The following is a 21,381-nucleotide window of genomic DNA, read 5'->3' as shown; positions in this document are numbered from 1 at the left end:
AAACTATTTTGGAAAAAAAGTTAAAAGATACAGAAATTTCTATTTTAAATAATGTGTTGGCCTCTGTGATTTTAGTTTGGCTGGTTAAAAACCCAGAGGTGAAGAGCATTCTCTATGCTGTGTGGGAGCATTCTCTATGCTGTGCGGGAGCATTCTCTATGCTGTGTGGGAGCATTCTCTATGCTGTGCGGGAGCATTCTCTATGCTGTGTGGGAGCATTCTCTATGCTGTGTGGGAGCATTCTCTATGCTGTGTGGGAGCATTCTTTATGCTGTGCGGGAGCATTCTTCCCGCGCAGGCTCCTCCGTGAAGCATGCCGAGGCTGCAGTGTTTAAAATATAAAATAAACTAAAAGTTTATTTATGAGGAGTACACTGCTTTCTTGTAAACACATATACAAGCCATACAATAGAGTTCATTTTTTACCCTAGTTGCAGAAACACTAGAAAGTCTTCACCTGGCCAAGATATCACATCTTTACTAAAAATGGCAGTAAGAAATATTTTATGGGTTGTTTACTTAAATCATAGTTTTTAGGTTGGGCGCAGTGGCTCATGCCTGTAATCCCAGCACTTTATGCGGCCGAGGCAGGCAGATCACTTGAGGTCAGAAGTTTGAGACCTGCCTGGGCAATGTGGCAAAACCTCATCTCCACTAAAAATACAAAAATTAGCCAGGCGTGGTGGTGCACACATGTAATTCCAGCTACTTGGGAGGCTGAGACAGGAGGATTGCTTGAACCTAGCAGGCAGAGGTTGCAGTGAGCTGAGATATGTCACTGCACTCCAGTTTGGGCGACAGAGCAAGACTCTGTCTCAAAAAAAAAAAAAAAAAAAAAAAAAAAAAAGCCAGGTGAGGTGGCTCACGCCTGTAATCCCAGCACTTTGGGAGGCCGAGGCAGGCACATCACTTGAGGTCAGGAGTTCAAGACCAGCCTGGCCAACATGGTGAAACCCTGTTTCTACTAAAAATACAAAAACCAGCTGGGCGTGGTGGCAGGCACCTGTAATCCCAGCTACTCGGGAGGCTGCGGCAGAGAATCACTTAAACCTGGGAGGCAGAGGTTGCAATGAGCAGAGATTGCACCACTCAACTCCAGCCTGGGCAACAGAGACTCCGTCTCAAAAAAAAAAAAAAAAAAAAATCATAGTTTTGAAAGCTTCAGGGTTCATGCTGTAGCACTATCAGCAAGATCTATGTGGGGTCATGCATGGCACCAGCTCCTCTCACTAGATGCTTGCTGTCTTAAGTAACACTGTATGCTACAGGTTGTGTCATTAAATGCAAAACCACCACCAAACTCTCAGTGATTAAGTCCAGGGACTAAGGGAGGATCTGTTTATCCCTGTAAGACCAACCTTACAGAGCTAATTTCCTACATGTCTGTGCTGCTAGGCTTGAGGCAGCGGTTCCTAAACAGAAATACCAGAATTTCCTGGGGAACTTTTAAAAACTACACAATTAAATAAGAATATCTCAGGGCAGAGCTTACAGTTTTAAAAGCTCCCAAGTGATTCTAATGTGTGGCCAGGGTAGAGAACTACTAAGGTGAGGTCCAATTATCAAAAAGCTCCTCAGATAGCTGGACTATTTAACCCACCTGGGGTTAAAACAGAACTGCCTTAAAGGGACTGTGTAATCAAAGTTTTGACATGAAGAGCTCTGACACATTCTTATTAGTGTATACTTACAATTAATATGGCTACGAAACAGGCTATGGTTGTGTTCCAGTCTCCACTGGCTGTTGCTGAGGCTTTACCAACCAGAACACTGTAGAAAATGAAATCTCCCAATCCAAGTTTTACTCCCCCTAAAAAGGAAAGGTTACAAATATAAAAAAGTTGGTCACTCTTTGCTATGATTTCACAATTCAAAAATATCACTGCCCTACTCAACCCCACAATGAATGAGAGAAGTCAGTAAATGATACACAAAATTAGGCTTCAGCTGTGTTTTCTTTCTTTTTTGGTTTTCTACAATAGGAGTTCCAGATTCTATCTGACTGACTCTGGAGTCTTAACTGTAGATGCTGCTGTTGTTTATCAATAACAATAATTAGTAATAATTGTCATCTATTGAATATATAGTTTATACCCAGCACTTGTACTAAGAAATCCTTACAACAATTCTGAGATAGGCATCATTTTATCATATTAATTAATTTTATTTTTTTTTTTTTGAGATGGAGGCTTGCTCTGTGGCCCAGGCTGGAGTGCAGTGGCATGATCTCGGCTCACTGCAAACTCTGCTGCCTAGGTTCAAGCGACTTTCCTGTCTCAGCCTCCTGAGTAGGTGGGATTACAGGCGCATGCCACCATGCCTGGCTAATTTTTTTATTTTTGATAGAGACGGGGTTTCACCATGTTGGTCAGGCTGGTCTCAAACTCCTGACCTCGTGATCCACCCACCTTGGCCTCCCAAAGTGCTGGGATTACAGATGTGAGCCACCGCACCTGGCCTATCATCTTATTTTTTAAAAAAGCTTCATTGGCCAGGCGCAGTGGCTCACGCCCGTAATCCCAGCACTTTGGGAGGCCGAGGTGGGTGGATCACGAGGTCAGGAGATCAAGACCATCCTAGCTAACACGGTGAAACCCCGTCTCTACTAAAAATACAAAAAATTAGCTGGGCGTGGTGGCGGGCGCTTGTAGTCCCAGCTACTCTGGAGGCTGAGGCAGGAGAATGGCATGAACCCGGGAGGCAGAGCTTGCAGTGAGCCGAGATCGCGCCACTGCACTCCAGCCTGGGTGACAGAGTGAGACTCTGTCTCAAAAAAAAAAAGCTTCATTGGACTATGATTTATCTCACAAAACTGGAAGAGATGATTCAATGATTGTGGAAAATTAATAGAGCTGTACAACTATACATAGAGAAAGCTGTACAATTTGACTATCATCATAATCCACATGTCCATTGCCCCAGTCAAGTACCTTGTACCCATTTACAGTTAATCCTCACTCCTACCCTAGGCCTTAAGCAACCAGTGATCTGCTTTCTATCTCAATAAATTTGCCTTTTCTAGACATTTCATATGACTCATACAATACATGCTTGGCCTATTTTACTTTATAATGTTTTTGAGGTTTAACCATGATACTGCACGTGTCTACAGTTTGTTGGAAGTTATTGGAAGCTGAATGGTTTTCCATTGTATGGTTTGCTTATCCATTTACCAGTTGATGGACATCTGGATTGTTTTCAATTTGGGGCTATTCTGAATAATGCTGCTATGAACATTTATGTCCATGTCTCTGTGGGGACGGACTGTTTTCATTTCCGTTGGGTAGACTCCTGGGAGTGCAATTGCTGGGCTATGTAAGTTTAGGTTTTAGCTTTTTAATAAACTGCCAAATCACGTTCTACACTGGCTGTATCAGTCTGCATTTCCACCAGCAACAATTGAGAGTTCCAGTTTCTTCACATCCTCACCAGCACTTGGTATTGTTAGCCTTTTTGATTCTAGCCACTCTGATTAATGATGTTGAGCATCTTTTCATGTGCTTATTAGCCATTATATATCTCTTTTAGTAAAATGTCTAGTCAAAGCATTTCCCTATCTTAAATTTGGGCTGTCGTCTTCTTATTAAGTTGTAAGCATCCTTTATGTATCCTAAATACAAGCCCTTCAACAGGACTTCAATATGATTTGCATATATTTTCTCTCAGCTGGTAGCCTATTTTCCTTTTTTCTTTTTTTCTTTTTTAAGTGATCTCGGCTCACTGCAACCTCCACCTCCCGATTTCAAGCAATTATCCTGCCTCAGCCTCTCGAGTAGCTGGGATTACAGATATACGCCACCACGCCCGGCTAATTTTGTATTTTTAGTAGATATGAGGTTTCACCATGTTGGCCAGGCTGGTCTTGAACTCCTAACCTCAGGTGATCCACCAACTTCGGTCTCCCGAAGTGCTGGGATTACAGGTGAGTCACCACACCTGGCCTTATTTTCCACTTCTTAATGGTACTTAAAAAATTTTTTTTGGCCGGGCACAGTGGCTCGCACTTGTAATCCCAGCACTTTGGGAGGCTGAGGTGGGCAGATCACTTGAGATCAGGAGTTCAAGACCAGCCTGGCCAACATGGTGAAACCTTGTCTCTACTAAAAATACAAAAATTAGCCGGGTATGGTGATGTGTGCCTGTAGTCCCAGCTACTCGGGAGGCTGAGGCAGGAGTATCGCTTGAACCTGGGAGGCAGAGCTGCAGTGAGCTGAGATCCCGGCACTGCACTCCACCCTCGGCAACGAGTGAAATTGTCTCAAAAAATAAAAAAATAAAAAACAAATAAAAATTTAACTGTGGTAAGATACCCATCAAGTTTAACATCTTAACCCTTTTTAAGTTCACAGTTCAAAGACACTAGGTACAATCATATCATTGTGCTACCATCACCATCGTCCATCCACAGAACTCTTTTCATCTTGTAAAACTGAAACTCTACACCCATTAAACGACTCTTCATTTCCCCTCCCCTTAACCCCTGGCAACCACCAGTCTACTTTCTGACTACTCTGATGTAAGTGGAATCAGACGGTATTTTTCGTTTTGAAACTAGCTTATTTCACTTAGCACAATGTCCTCAAGATTTATTCATGTTAAAACATGTCAGAATTCCCTTCCTTTTTAAAGCTGAATAATAAAACTGAATAAAGATTTTAATTAGAAATGTAAGACATTTTTATTCATTGTGAAGGTAGTTGGTCTTTTTTTTTTTTTTGAGATGGAGTTTCACTCTTGTTGCCCAGGCTGGAGTGCAATGGCATGATCTCAGCTCACTGCAACCTCCACCTCCCGGGTTCAAGCAATTCTCCTGCCTCAGCCTCCCGAGTAGGTGGGACTATAGGCATGTGCCAACACACTGGGCTAATTTTGTATTTTTAGTAGAGACAGGGTTTCTCCATGTTGGTCAGGCTGGTCTCAAACTCCCAACCAGGTGGTCTGCCTGCCTTGGCCTCCCAAAGTGCTGGGATTACAGATGCTCGAGCCACTGCACCCAGCGGTAGTTGATCTTTTAGTGGATTTCAAGATATACTTCCCACAGCCAACATGCCAGTAACACGCTCATCCTAAGTGTACTAATGATAGATTGTTTCTTTTTATAACCAAGTAATATTCCATTGCATGAATATACATTTATTATCCACTTATCAGTTAATAGATATGTGGGTTGTTTCTGGTTTTGCCTGTTATGAATATTACTATGACCATTGTATATGTGTCTTTGTGTTGACATATGTTTTAATTCTCTTGAGTATATACCTAGGAGTAGAATTACTGGGTCATATTTAATCTTCCAAAGAACTACTGAACTGTTTTCCAAAATCACTATACTATTTTACATTCCCACCAGCAGTGTATGAGGATTCCAGTTTCTTCACATCCTCACCAACACCTGTTATTGTCTATCTTTTTTATTATAGCCAATCTAGTGAGTATGAAGTGGTTTTGATTTGCATTTCCTTGATGGCTAATGATGCTGAGTATCTTTTTATGTGTTTACAGATCATTTTTACATTTTCCTTGGAGAACAATACATTCAGATCCTTTGCTCAGTTTTCTAACTAAATGTTAAATGTTGACTTTTAACAGGTTGCTTTAGAAGACATTTGTGCCTTTTAGCAACTGACTTCTAGTGTAAACTGAACCTTTTGGTAAGTACCCGTAAGTCTGGTTTAACATACTCACACCATCAGAGATGGTGACATGTGTGCTGAATGCTAAGATGATGACGCACGTCCGTTATTACTTTGCATTGGCTTCAGAGAAAGAAAATACTGATCTGAAGTTAGGAGGAGCAATACTTGAGTTTCGCTTTTTAAAAAAAAGTTGGAGATGAGGAGGAGGAGGACACAAACAGTCCTCTCAGGAGAGGGAATCTTCAAATTAGAAAAGGCAGTCATGAAAGAATTATGCTGCTGCTGTGGTCAACAACTATTATATTATCTCTTCTGGCTCCTGGTGCCTGTGAGAAAAGAGGAAAGTAGAAGAGGCAACCTAATTATGGTGGTAACTGAGGGCAGAACAAAGTCCCAGCAAAGGTAAGCCAAAGCCTGCTGTAAGAGCAGGCAGATACGGCTACTTTCCCAGGAGTGTGAAAGTCACAGGCTGCAGCTGGGCTTTGATATCTGGAAAACTCAGCCAAGCAGTAAAGTCATGAATATGCCCAGTGAAAGTTCTGACTCAGTTAAAAAGACTGAGGACAAGGTGTAAAAAGTGTTCTCCTCAAACTGATGGATATGTCAAGGTCATAATAATTAGTGACTAATGATTAAAGATGCTAAGGACCCTAGGTGTTTGTTTCTTTAAAACTACTTAATATTCTTGTTGTAATGTTTTAATCAAGTTTCACTCTTGCAAAAACAAGAAAACCAAAAATAACTTAGCTGGAAAATATGCTAAAGTCTTATTAAATGAACCACATCTCTAAGACTAACTGAAGAGATGACTGAGCCCTAACCAAAGGGCTTTAGTGGCTGATAATGTTCCTAAGAAGCCCTAAGCATTAACTTATATCTATCAAGTGGCAACGCATCTTAGACACTGAAGAAATACCTGCATTTCTGCCAATATCCTAAATCCCTTTGATTTTCTTTAAAATAAAATATAGCACTTGTCAACAAAAGGAGTAATAATGTACAAGGTTGTATCATGCAAATCCACAGATCTCTCTACAGCGGAGTCAGACATATTAATAAAATGTTTGTAGACAAATGTATTACAGCCATGAAGGCTTACTGGAATAATTTAAAAAAAAAAAAAATCTTTTACTTTATAAAATAAATGCCAAAAGGTCAGACTGTAAAATGCCAACTTAAAAAGTCGGAAGGGAGGCCGGGTACAGTGGCTCACGCCTGTAATCCCAGCACTTTGGGAGGCTGAGGCAGGCAGATTACGATGTCAGGAGTTCAAGACCAGCCTGGCCAAGATGGTGAAACCCTATCTCTACTAAAAATACAAAAATTATCCGGGCTTGGTGGCGCACACCTGTAGTCCCAGCTACTCAGGAGGCTGAGGCAGAAGAATCGCTCGAACCCAGGAGGCGGAGCTTGCAGTGAGCCAAGATTGCGCCACTACACACCAACCTGGCGACAGAGCGAGACTCTGTCTCAAAAAAAAAAAAAAAAAAAAGCACTATTACTGATATTTCCAAATAAAAGTTACATGTGATATAGAATTAGACTGTAACACTCTCAATTCATTTTATTCTCAAAAAGGTTGATAATGTAGCCGCCTAAAGGAATCCATGACTTTGCAACATAGAGAAATGCACATACTTTCCTCTGGGTCTTCACCAGCGAGGATACTGCTGGAAAGTTCCTGGACAGCAGCTCGTGACTCAGGTGTAGAGCGATGAGGCCCTAGATGACTGTCCCTCTGGGCTTCCCATTCCTCACTGAAGCCGCCATCATCATTCTCTGCAACAGTGTCTTGTGACTCCCTTTCTGTGCCTTCAAGATAAAGTGGAAGTTACAGCTGTAATATTTAGAAAAATGTAATACCTTTAAGAAAATTACATGGGAACAGTAACTAGCTGTCATTGTAACTAGCTGGCCCTTAAACCACAAAGCATGGGCTGTAGCAGTGCCTGCTGGTAGTTTATCCAACAGCTATTTTCTCCCTTATTTCCTGAGGGCAGAATACTGAATTGTTTGGGTTCCCACCCCTCTCCCACATGACTCTGGTGGTGAATCCTGACCAAGCCAAGCCAAGCATAGTAATCCCACCAAGCCTCTTCCTAACAAAAGCTCTAAGGCTGTGGGGTTGTAACTTGGTATGAACCTGTAAGTGGTGAAGCAAAGTCCACTGGGATTCCTGGGGAAATTTTTCTCACTCTTTAAGAGAGACTAAAGGAAAAAATAAACAATCCCCTTCTACCCCTAAATGTTGCCTTACCTAGATATGATGCCTAGAACTACAGTTGTCATGACCACGAGGAGCAGTGGGCTGAAGACCAAGCCTATACACTGGTGATGGTAGAGTAAGAAGTTGGGCTACTTGAAAACATCCCTGAGCCACCAAATTAAGCAACCCTACAAATTTCAAATGCCAACACCTCAGGCCTTCCTGTCACATGAAAGAATACATTTCTTCTTTGTTTAAGGCAACTGAGTTGGGCTTTTTATCTTTTGCAACTGAAAGCTTCTTAACTGTTGGCACTCATCCCTGGATTTGGTAACAAAGTTACAAAAGTGGCTTCATTCTGGAGGGTGGATTGGGAAAGGAGGGGGAGCGAATGTCTTTATGGGCCAGTCATTTCATTATAATGACTATCAATCTCATTGAAAATGGTAAGCATGATAGTCTTAAACAACTTCCATACATTAAAAATAATTAAAATATATAAGTGAAGTTCAAAGTACTTTTATTCTTCCTTCATTTTTTATAAAAGTAATACATGTTTAGAGCAGAAGTAGATTTGCCATGAATAAGTAAAGCTTGTGAGTTTCAGGGCCCTTCCTTGCATGGCTTCCTCTGGGAGAGCCCTCACAATTTTGTATTGGTAGTTTTGTATTCTTTTTATTATCTAGATCCCCAAAAACCTGAATCTTCTCTGGTTTGGAGTTTATGAAATAATATAAGAATAAGATTTATAAATGAAAACAGCAGTCCCTTTTCTATCCCCTCCCTCCTCACTTCTGATACTCATTCCTAAACTCTTTTAGCCATCCCTTTTGGTATTTACCTCCATAATTAATTATAAGTAGCATGCTCATTGTGCCATAACTTGATGTTTTAATTTGAGGTACTTATTCACTTCCTATAGAGAAGATAAAGCATTAGGTCTCATCCTTTTCTGCATGCAAATCTAACTCTTCCCGTCTTCCCAGTGCCATAACCTTATATTAAATTCAGTTTTATATTCTCACTATGCAAATAATATTCACAACTAAACTACTTTGCTATAGCGAGAATATACTATAATTACATTTGCTTTTTTGAGCAAGTTTTTGTTTTCTTTGGAAAACTGCCTCATTTTTTTCCATTGATGAATTTTATATTATTATCTATGACTAATTTATCCTGAAATGCTCTGACAGAGTTCAACCACATCAGGTAATCTCTCAGTTCTTTTGTTTGTTTTTTCCTTGCACAGATATCCCTCTTGGAGCCCTATGCCCTTTTGTTCCAATGTAACTTCTAGTTCCGTTAACACAGTGATTTTCAACTAGGGATGGCACCTCCCTTCCAGGGAGTGTTTGGAAATAACTAGCATGGAGGAGTTTTTGATTATCGCAAAGCCTCAAAGCCATTATTGGCATTTAGTGGGTGAGGGGCCAGGGATGTTAAATATCTTGCAATATGAGGGAAAGTCCCACAAAGAACAGTGCCCCCCCCCAAATACCAGCAGCATTCTCACTGAGGAAGCCTGCAGTTCATCCAGCCTTCTCATTTCAAAGCCCTTGCTCATGTTGTCCCTCTCTTGGAAAGCTCTTCCTCCATCCTTCAGCGGGCCGTCCCCTATTATCACTTCCTCAGGGAAGCACCCCTTGACTTTCCAGGATACGTAAAATTCCCCTATTATAAACTTTCATAGCAACTTATACGTCTTCTTTGTAGTACCTATCACAACTATATGAATTATTTATGTACTAATTTGTTGACCATCTATCTCCCCAAATAGACTATAAGCTCCACAAGGGTAGGGGAAATGTTGTTCACTGCTATATCCCCAGGGCCTAGCACATAGTCAGGTGCTCAGTCAACATCTGTGAAATGAATGAAATTCTGTTGTATCACTCACTCACTCACACTCACATACATATATACCTACATGCTTACAGACAATCATTTGATTTTCTTTAGCTTAACACAGGTTAACACAAGAGCCAGGCTTGTGGCAATTCTTTCCAGTATATTTCTTACTTTTCTATCAGGTTTACTAGTGGTCTTGATGGCAGCAGCAGCCCATCTGGAGTGGCTGCTGCAAAGATGGCAGCTGCAGCAGGGGAGGTGCAGCTGGGGCAGCATGCTCTATGAGCTTGTGGAAGCCAGGAACAGGCAGGAGTCCTGCCCCCTTCTGAGTTGGTAGAGCAGAAGCTCCGCACTCCCACAGCTGCAGCTTCCTAGCTATAGCTGTAGACCTGGGCATCCCTGTGCTCTCAGGGGTCCAGGAAGCCCCTTGCCTCTGCAGGCTCCGATTTCAGAGCAAAGTTGTGGCTGAGGCTGGGCGCTGTCATGACCTGGTCGGGTGTGCAGGCGCTTGGGGCAGCACTGACATGCCAGCCCCCTGCCAGCTTGGCCCCCCTCCGGACTTTGGGTGCCGATGAGCATGGGAGGGAGACTGAGGAGGGGCTGAGGGCAGCTTAACGTGGGCCCGCGGGCACCCTTTGGCATGAACAGCCTGGGTGCCATGGGAGCTATGGACAGCAGGTTGATGGCAGCAGGAGGCAGACAGGCTCCTAGGTGGAAAGGGGAAGTTCCCCGGTGAAGCACCACCTCAAGTCAGGGAGAGCCTGAAGCCTGGAGGCCAAGCTCCCAGTTCCACAGACCACAGTGAGAACTTACGGTGCTTTTTCTGGGCCTGCTCATGGCCACCCATGGACCCATCAGCATGTACTTCCTCCCCTCTGAAGCCCATAAAAACCCCAGACTCAGTCAGACTTGGGCAGATTAAGGGACAACACGCCTGCAGAAAGAAGCTACCCACTCTGGGTCTCCTCTCCACTGAGGGCTGCAGAGATGATGGGATGACCTGCTTGTGGATAGGAGACACCCATTCCGGGTCTCCTCTCCACTGAGGATTATAGACATCAGGATGACCTGCCTGCAGACAGGAGCTACCCGCTCCAGGTCTCCTCTCCACTGACAGCTGCAGAGACAATGGGATGACCTGCCTGCAGATAGGAGCTACCCACTTTGGGTCTCCTGAGAGCTGTACTGTCGCTCAATAAAGCACCTCTTCATCTTGCTCTCCATCCGGCTGTCCACGTACTTCATTCTTCCTGGATGCAGGACAAGAACTTGGGACCCGTTGAATGGCAGGATTGAAAGAACCGTAAGACAAACAGGGCTGAAACGTGCCCCCCGCTTGCCATGTTGCAGGTGATGAGAAGGAGAGAAGAGAGAAGAAGTGAAGAGATGCGGCCCTTTGGGGAGTCCAGACTCAGGAGTTCCCTAAGCCAGGGCTGTGACCCCCCTCTTTAGGGTTCTGCAGTTCCTGGCATCTCCAAGCTTCTGGGTGCCCCCGTGTTCCCCAGGTTAACACAAGGTTAACACAAGAGTCAGGCTTGTGGCAATTCTTTCCAGTATATTTCTTTCTTTTCTATCAGGTTTACTAGTGGTAGTAGCCTGCAGTGGAAGCCACTTAGGTAATGCCTGGTCTAGCTGCAGCAGGGAGCCAGTACCTGCAGCTACCTGCCCTGCTGCAGCCACCTGCCCTGCTGCAGCCAGCATGCCTGGCTGTGTGCAGTGGCTGGACCCTGCACTCACTTGCTCACGCACTCCTTGCTGCTCCATGCCTGGCTTGCCTTTGGCAGGCATGGGGTCCAGCTGGTAGTGAAAGCCAAGCATAGCCAGCTAGGCTGAGTAGGTGGAATGAGCCTAGTGGGCCTGAGCAAATCTCAGGCAAAGGTGCCACCAGCCACAGAGGTTTCTGGCTAGCAAAGTAACACCCTAAGGATCCCGTGAGAGTCTAACATGACTTTGTTCTGCTGCCTTGCTTACTGTATAATAAAGACTGACATCTCTGCGTTCCAAATAGGAATTCCTGGTTCAAATTATCTTCCTTGCAGTTGCCCAAATGCTAACTCTGTAGATTTCCTGGCTTTATAAAACATAAACTCTCCCTTTCCTGACAAACAGCAACTCAATTAAGGCCTTTTTTCCTCACCAATATTTACTGTGCCTGTTGTTTTTCAGATTCCTCATAAAAGTTAGCCCTCTTTTGTTTCTCTTTCAAAAAGTTAGCTTTTTTTTTAAAAAAACTATTTATATTGTGCTGTTATTCCTCAACCCTTTCTTTTTTTTGTTAAGTGTGTGTGGGAAGGAAGCCTCCATTCCAGAAAATTGAATGAAAGCTCCCCCTCAACTCCATCTAATAACAACTTCTAACTTGTGTTCTCCTTAATATGTTCTGTAGTATTCTTAAAGGGCCTTTCACTCTCTTATCCTAAGTCATTATTATTATTCATTATTATTATTATTTTTGAGGTAAGGTCTCAGTAAGTTGCCCAGGGTAATCCGGAACTCCTTGGCTCAAGTGATCCTCTTGCCTTGGCCATGTGGCCGGGACTACAGGCACACATCACTGCACCCAGCTCATCCTAAGTCATTCTTATCCTCTTCTAAAAAGTCATATCCACCTAGAATATTCAATCTTCTCAGTATAAACATCAGCACATCTCAAATCATATTTCAGTTACTCTGGCCATGTTAGACAAGAAGTTCTCATTTTTATGTTGTTTATATTTTGCTTTTTTTGTTTACTTATTTTTCCTTTATTGTCCGTTTCTTTTTTGTTTCTTTTAGGAGGTTCTTACTTTTACATGTTTGGAAAGAGTTTATTTTTTCTTTTTAAAATCATGACTTCTAAAAAACAAACAAAAAACAAAAACAAAATCATAGCCTCAACCTGAACCTTTCCATGCTGGTATTCTGTATTTAATGGGAGGTGTCTTAACCTAGGGTGCTTTGACTGTATTGTTGGGTTTTGAGCATCTGAACTCCTTTAAATATTTATCTGTGTATTTACTGGGCATTACTATAGTTTTCAAGAGATTCTCAAAGGAGTCTATGACCAAAGAAAGACGATAAAAACATTGCTATACTGTTAGCTTATAACGGTGACCCTGAAAAACCAAGATATTATCTAATAAAAGTTACCTACTTTCTGCATTATACTTGGAATTTTTGGATACTCTCCTTTGAGCTTCCGGGTCTCCTTCTGCCATATTCACCAACCACACCATTGTTGCTGTTGAGAAAGACAAAATTCCAGGTAAGCACTGGACACACAAAGTATGCATAGACAACAACAAGCCATCATTTCTCCACACAAATCGCCAGTCTTCCTAATGCTGCCTTAAGACTGTTCAACAATCAGAAGTAAAAATAAAAAAAGGTTCTCTTTGGTTTTAGCAGGTAAGAGAAAAAGTTCTGAAACTGAAGGTTTGCTGTAGTACTCAAACTGCACCTGCTATCACAAAACTCTTCATCACCATTTTTAGTCCCTGAAAAGTAACCAGAAGGAAAACTGTTCAGGCCAGCAAGATTCCACTGAAACAATAGCTGGACTAGTTGAATATCCTAAATTCCAGGACAAACTGGAGCTCACAAAAGCTTCAGATGGTGATTATAATTCAAAAGATGCACAGAATAAATTTCCTTCATATTATGTCTCACTTTTAGAATGTTCAATAATGCCAAACCATGTTTTAAACTTGGAGTGAGAAAAAACATTAAAAGCAATAAACATAATAGGGATAGTCAAGTGGCCTCCTCTGTGCCCCTTCTACAAAAATACAGGTATATCAATATATCAATCCAGATCTAGACATACACATGTGCATCTCTACCACATTTTAGTTCAGAGACAATGTGAAAACTTTAAAATGGTGCTTCTCTCATATATTTCAGGCAGGAATGAAAAATGGTATAATCCCCATTGGAGGGAAATTTGGTAACATCTAATAAAACTACATGTGCATTAACTCTTTAACCCAGCAATATTACATTTTGGAACTTATCCTGAAGATACACCAACAATAACACAAAAGTACATATAAGCAAACACATGACATATGGGGTTATGGCGGTAAACAAATGCCAGCAGCAAGCTGAGTCCAATCTGGTCACAGTTAATTTTTTTTTTTTTTTTTTTTTTTTTTTTGAGACGGAGTCTTGCTCTGTCGCCTAGGCTGGAGTACAGTGGCACGATCTCAGCTCACTGCAAGCTCCGCCTCCCGGGTTCATGCCATTCTCCTGCCTCAGCCTCCCAAGTAGCTGGGACTACAGGCACCCGCCACCACACCCGGCTAATTTTTTGTATTTTTTTTAGTAGAGACGGGGTTTCACTGTGTTAGCCAGGATGGTCTCGATCTCCTGACCTCGTGATCCGCCCGCCTCGGCCTCCCAAAGTGCTGGGATTACAGGCGTGAACCACGTGCCTGGCCTGGTCACAGTAATTTTAAACAAGATACTTGGCATTTATGTCTCTCTGGCTTTTTATCACTATAATTTTATCTATGTTTCTAATACTCAGGCTTCTTGCAGAACTTATGAAAGAAATACACAATCAAAGAAGTTGAACGACCACCTTGTTATTTCTGAGGTCAACCAAGTTTCATTATAGGATAACCTAACCAAATGATCAAAAGTTAACAGAAACCAAGCAGGCAATACACTGTTTAACTAAATCCAGATCTAAAGAAGAAAAACTGAAGGGCAACCACCAAGTATGAGGTTTATGGATTAGTTTTTTATCTTCATTTTTTCTAAAAACAGGGTCTCACTATGTTGCCCAGGCTGGACTCAAACTCCTGGGCTCAAGCAATCCTCCCGCCTCAGCCTCCCAAAGTGCTAGGATTACAGGCATGAGCCACTGCACCCAGCCTGTTTATGGATTTCTATAGCCTTTTGGAAATGAAGGCACCAGCCATTTATTAGGTTTTCTTTCTTTATGCAAGTATGAAAAAATATAGCTACAAGCCCCTTTGTTTTAGCAGTTAATAGTATCATGAAAATCAATGGCCAGCTAACTTTTTCTGTAAATGGCCAGGGAGTAAACATTTCAGGTTTTGTGTGTCACATATTCTTCCTTGTTCTTTTTTTTTTTTTTTTTTAATGTAAAAAGCATTTTTAGCTTATAAGCTGTACAAAAACAAGCCATGGGCCACATTTGGCTTCAAGCAGCAGTTTGCTAACCCCATGTTAATTATCATAAATAGCATATTTCTTAAATAGTCCTAAAATAATATTTTTTAAAAAATCACTTTTCCTTCCACCTTAACACAAACACCTTAGATCAATAGGAAAATAAGCAGATTTCTTGTTTAAACTAAAAAAAAAAAAAAGGCCAGGCACGGTGGCTCACACCCGTAATCCCAGCACTTTGGGAGTCTGAGGTGGGTGGATCACCTGAGGTCAGGAGTTCAAGACCAGCCTGACCAACATGGAGAAACCCTGTCTCTACTAAAAATACAAAATTTGCCCATTGTGGTGGTGCATATCTATAATCCCGGCGACTCGGGAGGCTGAGGCAGGAGAATTGCTTGAATCTGGGAGGTGGAGGCTGTGGTGAGCCGAGATCGTGCCATTGCACTCCAGCCTGGGCAATGACAGCGAAACTCTGTCTCAAAAAAAAAAAAAAAGAAAAAAGATATTTTTTTCAATGTAGCCTAGGCTGGTCTTGAATTCCTGGGCTCAAGCAATCCTCCTGCCTCTACCTCCCAAAGTCCTGGTATTATAGTCATGCCCGGCTGGAAAATATGCAGATTTAAAAATTAACATAATATACCCACCCCCAACTGATATGAAATCAAAAAGTTTTAGATAAAATGATCTACCTCAAGGAATTGTTAGTTTCCCTTCTAGTTAAGCTCCCAGAGTGAACCACTTCTACTAATGACCACTAGGTAAGAAAAAATTAGCTCAAAGAGTAGGTGTATATTTTTTCTGTCAAACGACAGAAGTAAAAAACAAAAATGCTCATACATTTCCTGTCAGTAAGAGCATTTTGCATACTGAATACCCTTAACTGGGAGACAGTATTAAAATGCATAAAAGAATTATTGATTTTTAGAGAAAAAATAGCCAGGATGACTGATTTAAAACTTTTTATATTCATGCTTATATCCACTTCAGGGAAAAAGTACTCATTGGCATTGCTGTTTTCTTACATTCTGTTAAAAATGTAAGAAAAATGTAAGAAAAAATTCTTACATTCTGTTGAAAAAACAAAACAAAGGCCGGGTGTGGTGGCTCATGCCTGTAATCCCAGCACTTTGGGAGGGTGAGGCGGGTAGATCACCTGAGGTCACAAGTTCGAGACCAGCCTGGCCAACATGGTAAAACCCCATCTCTACTAAATATACAAAAAATTAGCCGGGCGTGGTGGCAGGTGTCTGTAATCCCAGATACTCAGGAGGCCGAGGCAGGAGAATCGCTTGAACCCAGGAGGCGGAGGTTGCAGTGAGCTGAGATTGTGCCATTGCACTTCAGCCTGGGCAACAAGAGTTGAAACTCCATCTCAAAAACAAAAAAAAACAAAACCTCTCAAACTCAATGATTTATATAAAATCCTCAAATCTTCACCAGACATTTAGTATTACAAAAGAACAGATGCAATCTTGAATCTACCTGATCTACACAGGAGGTAAGGGTTTATACTCCTATTTTCCCACATATGTTGAACTGTTTCTAAAATATCTCAGAATGTCTCATGTTCTGTGGTCATTAAATAGACTGGAGAGCTTTTTAAAAAATACATGCAAATCATCTGTATCATTCCAATTTTACCATTATGTGCTGCTAAAGCGAGCACAGACGTGAGTTTTAAAAATATATATGATAGGCTGGGCGCAGTGGCTCATGCCTGTAATCCCAGCACTTTGGGAGGCCAAGGCGGGCAGATTACAAGGTCAGGAGATCGAGACCATCCTGGCTAACATGGTGAAACCCTGTCTCTACCAAAAATACAAAAAATTAGCCGGGCGTGGTGGCAGGCACCTGTATTCCCAGCTACTCGGGAGGCCGAGGCAGGAGAATGGCGTGAACCCGGGAGGTGGAGCTTGCAGTGAGTCGAAATCACACCACTGAACTCCAGCCTGGGCAACAGAGCGAGACTCCGTCTCAAAAAAAAAAAAAAAAATTATATGTGATAGATATTTTAAAACAAAGTAAATGCTTCTTTCTGAGTATTAAATTAACATACATGTTTAATGTTGCCGCAGACTGAAAGTCTGGTCCTAATTCCTCACCCATCCCTGTACTCACACTTTTGCCATGGACTCACTTTGAGTAGAATGTATTTTCCCTTCTCCCAACCTGTGGCTCAACTAAAAATATGGAAAAAAAAAAATTAGCCAGGCATAGTGGCGCATGCTTGTAATCTCAACTACTTGGGAGGCTGAGGCAGGAGAATTGCTTGAACCCAGGAGACGGAGGTTGCAGTGAGCTGAGATTGCACCACTGCACTCCAGCCTGGGCAACAGAGAAAGACTCACCTCAAAAATAAAACACATCGGGCACAGTGGCTCACATCTGTAATCCCAGCACTTTGGGAGGCTGAGGCAGGTGGATCACTTGAGGTGGGGAGTTCAAGGCCAGCCTGGCCAATGTGGCGAAACCCCAACTCTACTAAAAATATAAACATTAACCGGATGTGGTGGTGGGTGCCTATAATCCCAGCTACTCCGGAGGCTGAGACAGGACAATCTCTTGAACCCGAAAGGCGGGGGTTGCAGTGAGCCAAGATCACGCCACTGCACTCCAGCCCGAGCAACACAGCAAGACTCTGTTTCAAAAATAAAATAAAATAAAATAAAATTGAATCTTCCCTCTCCTTGAAACACCTTTCCTGAAACCTCTTCTCCTGTCAGGTCACCACCTGCTCTGCCTGTGAGACAGGAATCTTAGATGTAATGCATGACATTTACTATACCTCTCCTTCTTCACTACCCATTCTCTGCCTACACCATCACTTCCACTGCCAGCACTGGCAAAACACAGAGACATGCATGCACACATATGCACCTTCCCTTTGGAGTACTGCTTCTGGTTCTATCACTCTACTGAAATTGCTCTCTTCAATGTCACTAATGACATCTTAGCAAATACTGTCTGGTTTACTTAGTCCTCATTACCTTTGACTTCTTTATAAAAAATGATACTCTCTTTTTTTGGGAGGGTGGGGATGAAGCCTTGCTGTCACTCAGGCTGGAGTGCAGTGTCACGATCATGGCTCACTGCAGCCTCCACCTCCTGGGTTCAAGTGATCCTCCCACCTCAGCCTCCCAAATAACTGGGATTACAAGCGTGCGCCACAACACCTAGCTGATTTTTATATTTTTAGTAAAGACAGAGTTTCACCACGTTGGCCAGGCTGGTCTCAAACTCCTGACCTCAAGTGATCCGCCCACCTAGGCCTCCCAGAGTGCTGGGATTACAGGCGTGAGCCACCATGCCCAGCCTCTCTCCTTCTTGAAATTGCTTTTCCAGTAACTCAACAGAAAAATTGGCAAAAAAAATCTACAAGGATATACATCAAACTGATAACAGGGGTAAGTACTTGATAAGGCATTAAGACTAGAGATGATAGTTACTATGAAATTTATTTTTATCTGTAATTTTTATCCTTTTTCAAGGACAATGAAGGTTACTTGTATAATTAAGATTAATTTTACAGGGCTGGGAGCAGTGGCTCACGCCTGTAATCCTAATGCTTTGGGAGGCCGAGGCAGGTGCATCGCTTGAGACCAGCCTGGCCAACATGGTGAAATCCCGTCTCTACTAAAAATACAAAAATTAGCCAGGCGTGGTGGCATGCGCCTGTAATTCCAGCTACTTGGGAGGCTGAGGGAGGAGAATTGCTTGAACCTGGGAGACGGAGGTTGCAGTGAGTTGAGATTGCACCACTGTACTCCAGCCTGGGTGACAGAGAGAGACTCTGTCTCACAAGAAAAAAAAAAAAGATTAATTTCACAAATATGAAAAAGATTATACCAAGCCAGTTACAAAGTAAATATTCAGATCTGTAGCTAAGAAACACATGAAAAAAAGTTCAAATAATCACCCAAAGCATTAGACAAACAATAAAAAATTAAACAAGATGTTATTTTTTTGCCTATTAGATCTCTTTCTGTCTCAGACACACACACATGCATGTATGCACAGACACAGGCAAGTATTAACAAAGCGGTGGCCGGGCATGGTGGCTCACAGCTATAATCCTAGCATTTTGGGAGGCCCAGGCAGGCGGATCACCTGAAGTCAGGAGTTCGAGACCAGCCTGGTCAACGTGGTGAAACCGTGGCTCTACTAAAAATACAAAAAATTAGCTGGGCGTGGTGGCACACGCCTGTAATCCCAGCCACTCCAGAGGCTGAGGCAGGAGAACTGCTTGAACCTGGGAGGCGGAGGTTGCAGTGAGCCGAGATTGCACCACTGCACTCCAGCCTGCATGACAGAGCGAGACTCAGTCTCCAAAACAAAACAAAACAAACCAAAACACCAAAGGGGTAAGGAAATTGATACTTTCATATTACTGAAGGGAATGTAAACAGGCACAGCTTTTTTAGGAGGCAATATGGCAAATTATCAAAATTTAAATACATCCTTTCACTTAGCAATTCTACTCTAAGAATACATTTTATAATATTCATAAGTTCATGGATGCACTCTGTAAGTGCTGTCTGTGATAGAAAATAAACGGAAATGATCTAAATGTCTATTAATGAGGATACCCACCACTGAATATCTATGTAAGAGAACACTATGCAGCCATTTCATGTGCTGACATCAAAAAACAGTAATGATATTGTTAAGTGAAAAATACTGGCTTGCCCGATTTTCTAGTATTTTCTTCTACTTCCTGTAGTATCCTCTCTTCATTGTCTCATTCTCTAAACACAGTAGTTGACAAAGTTTGACCCTTGTCTTCCTCTTCTCTTCTGCTTTTATTTGAATTGCTCGCCAGCTCACAGGGCTTAACTACCACCTCTCTGCTAATGTTCTTCAAGTCTCTATCTCAAATATCAACTTTTTCCCAAGCTCTAGCATTTCATTTCTAAACTTCTGCTAGCAATGTCTATCTCAGTGACCCACAGGTACTGTCAACTAAATTAGATATGAGCCACAGAAAGATATAAAACTAAACAGATCCCTCACACAAGAAAACATGGCCAGGCGTGGTGGCTCACACCTGTAACTCAAGCACTTTGGGAAGTCAAGGCAGGAGGATCGCTTAAGCCCAGGAGTTCAAGACCAGCCTGGGCAACATGGCAAAACCCTGTCTCTACATAAAACACAAAAGATTAGCCAGGCCTGGTAGCGCGTGCCTGTAGTCACAGCTACTCGGGAGGCTGAGGTGGGTGGATCACCTGAGACTGGGAGGTCGAGGCTGCAGTGAGCCATGATCACATGACTGTACTCCAGCCTGGGTGGGAGTGAGACCCTATCTCAACAACAACAACCAGAAAACAGAGGAAAGCATTTTTTCTTCATCACCTTTCCTTCAAGCTTACAAATTCTCTCCTCGGTTGCTAGAACTATTGATTCCACTTCTGAATCCTCTCATCAACTCTTTCCCTTGATTGCTACTGCCACTACCATAATTCAAACCCCCATTACTTTCCACCTAGATCATGGCAATATCATCTTAATTATGCTTAGTATGCCTCTCATGATCTCAGTGTCCACCCCACCAATTCATCTCACACAGTGCTGCCAGCTTACAAAGGCACGGCTCTGCTCACATTACCCTTCCACTCAACAATCTCAGTTCCCCAGTGATCACTGAATAGCAGAAAGACATCTAAACCAGTCACTCAAAGGAATCCTTGAGCTTGCCCTAATCATTAACTCCTAACAGGTTTTAAAATGGGAATGCTGGTTCCCCAATATCTAAATATTTTCTTTCTTTCTATTGATATTGAAAACTCTCTTAAATCAACATCAGGTAGAAGACAATTGTTTGCAAGGAAACAAAGAGATCTGCAGGAGTTCCAGGAATGCTGTGCATTTAAGATGAGGACAAGTACCACGAAAATGACCATAGTTACGTGTGCTTCAGTTCCAATAAATTCTACACTGATTACTAATTCAATATCATTCTCAAATACTTACAGGAGTAAATGAGAGCTGGAAAAAGCGTTTCATTTCTCTCCTGAGCTGTTTCAACCAGCATACGAAGTGGACCTTTCGGACACAAAACAGCCACTAAATCTAGAAAAAGAAAAACAGAAAAGACATCTGATAAAATGTATGGGCTAAACTGGTAAATGGGTGTTAGGGAGGAATTAACGAGGGAAAAAAGTTTAATGTTTTTTGTCTCTTTTTACACAAAAAGATGTTGAATGAATATGAAATAAATGGCAGGTGAACTGGTGGGGGTAGGGGGGACAACCTAAACAAAATAAAACCACACAGAACATCTGTAAAAATTTCATTTGGGTTTGAATGCTGTTTGCTTAGTGTACAGTGTATCATTACTGGGGTATAGGAATAAGTCTTCCCAGTTTAAAGGAAAGCTGCAGAGATAATGATGAGATAGACTATTTTAAGCAGTTGTCAACCTACAGTGAGCAGAAACAGGGAGAAGTCACTTCTAATCACGGATATGAACTATAAATAAAAAGACTACTCCGAGATGAATTTAATAAAGGGGATTTGACTGAACTTTTCAAAATATGAAGAGCAGAGTAGAAGAAATTCATCCCTTCTCCT

At 42.1% G+C, this 21,381-nt stretch overlaps 1 protein-coding gene across 5 annotated transcripts in view; it reads right to left on the bottom strand.

Moving 5' to 3' along the window:
- The window catches only part of PSEN1 (presenilin 1), a 99,497-nt gene that overhangs the window by 4,809 nt on the left and 73,307 nt on the right, over positions 1-21,381 (bottom strand). For all 5 annotated transcript variants that reach the window (XM_003263673.3, XM_012504403.2, XM_030813036.1 and 2 more), the window contains 4 exons: positions 20,782-20,880; positions 12,827-12,913; positions 7,275-7,448; positions 1,692-1,810 (listed from right to left, as the gene is read on the bottom strand). In XM_003263673.3, coding sequence (XP_003263721.1) covers positions 1,692-1,810; positions 7,275-7,448; positions 12,827-12,913; positions 20,782-20,880 — 479 coding nt within the window. The remainder of the gene's footprint in view (positions 1-1,691; positions 1,811-7,274; positions 7,449-12,826; positions 12,914-20,781; positions 20,881-21,381) is intronic.

This window comes from Nomascus leucogenys, chromosome 1a (assembly GCF_006542625.1).
Source record: "Nomascus leucogenys isolate Asia chromosome 1a, Asia_NLE_v1, whole genome shotgun sequence".
NCBI classification, from domain to species: domain Eukaryota; kingdom Metazoa; phylum Chordata; class Mammalia; order Primates; family Hylobatidae; genus Nomascus; species Nomascus leucogenys.
Note: the sequence above shows the minus strand (reverse complement) of the source record. Positions and strands in the feature narration are given on the sequence as shown.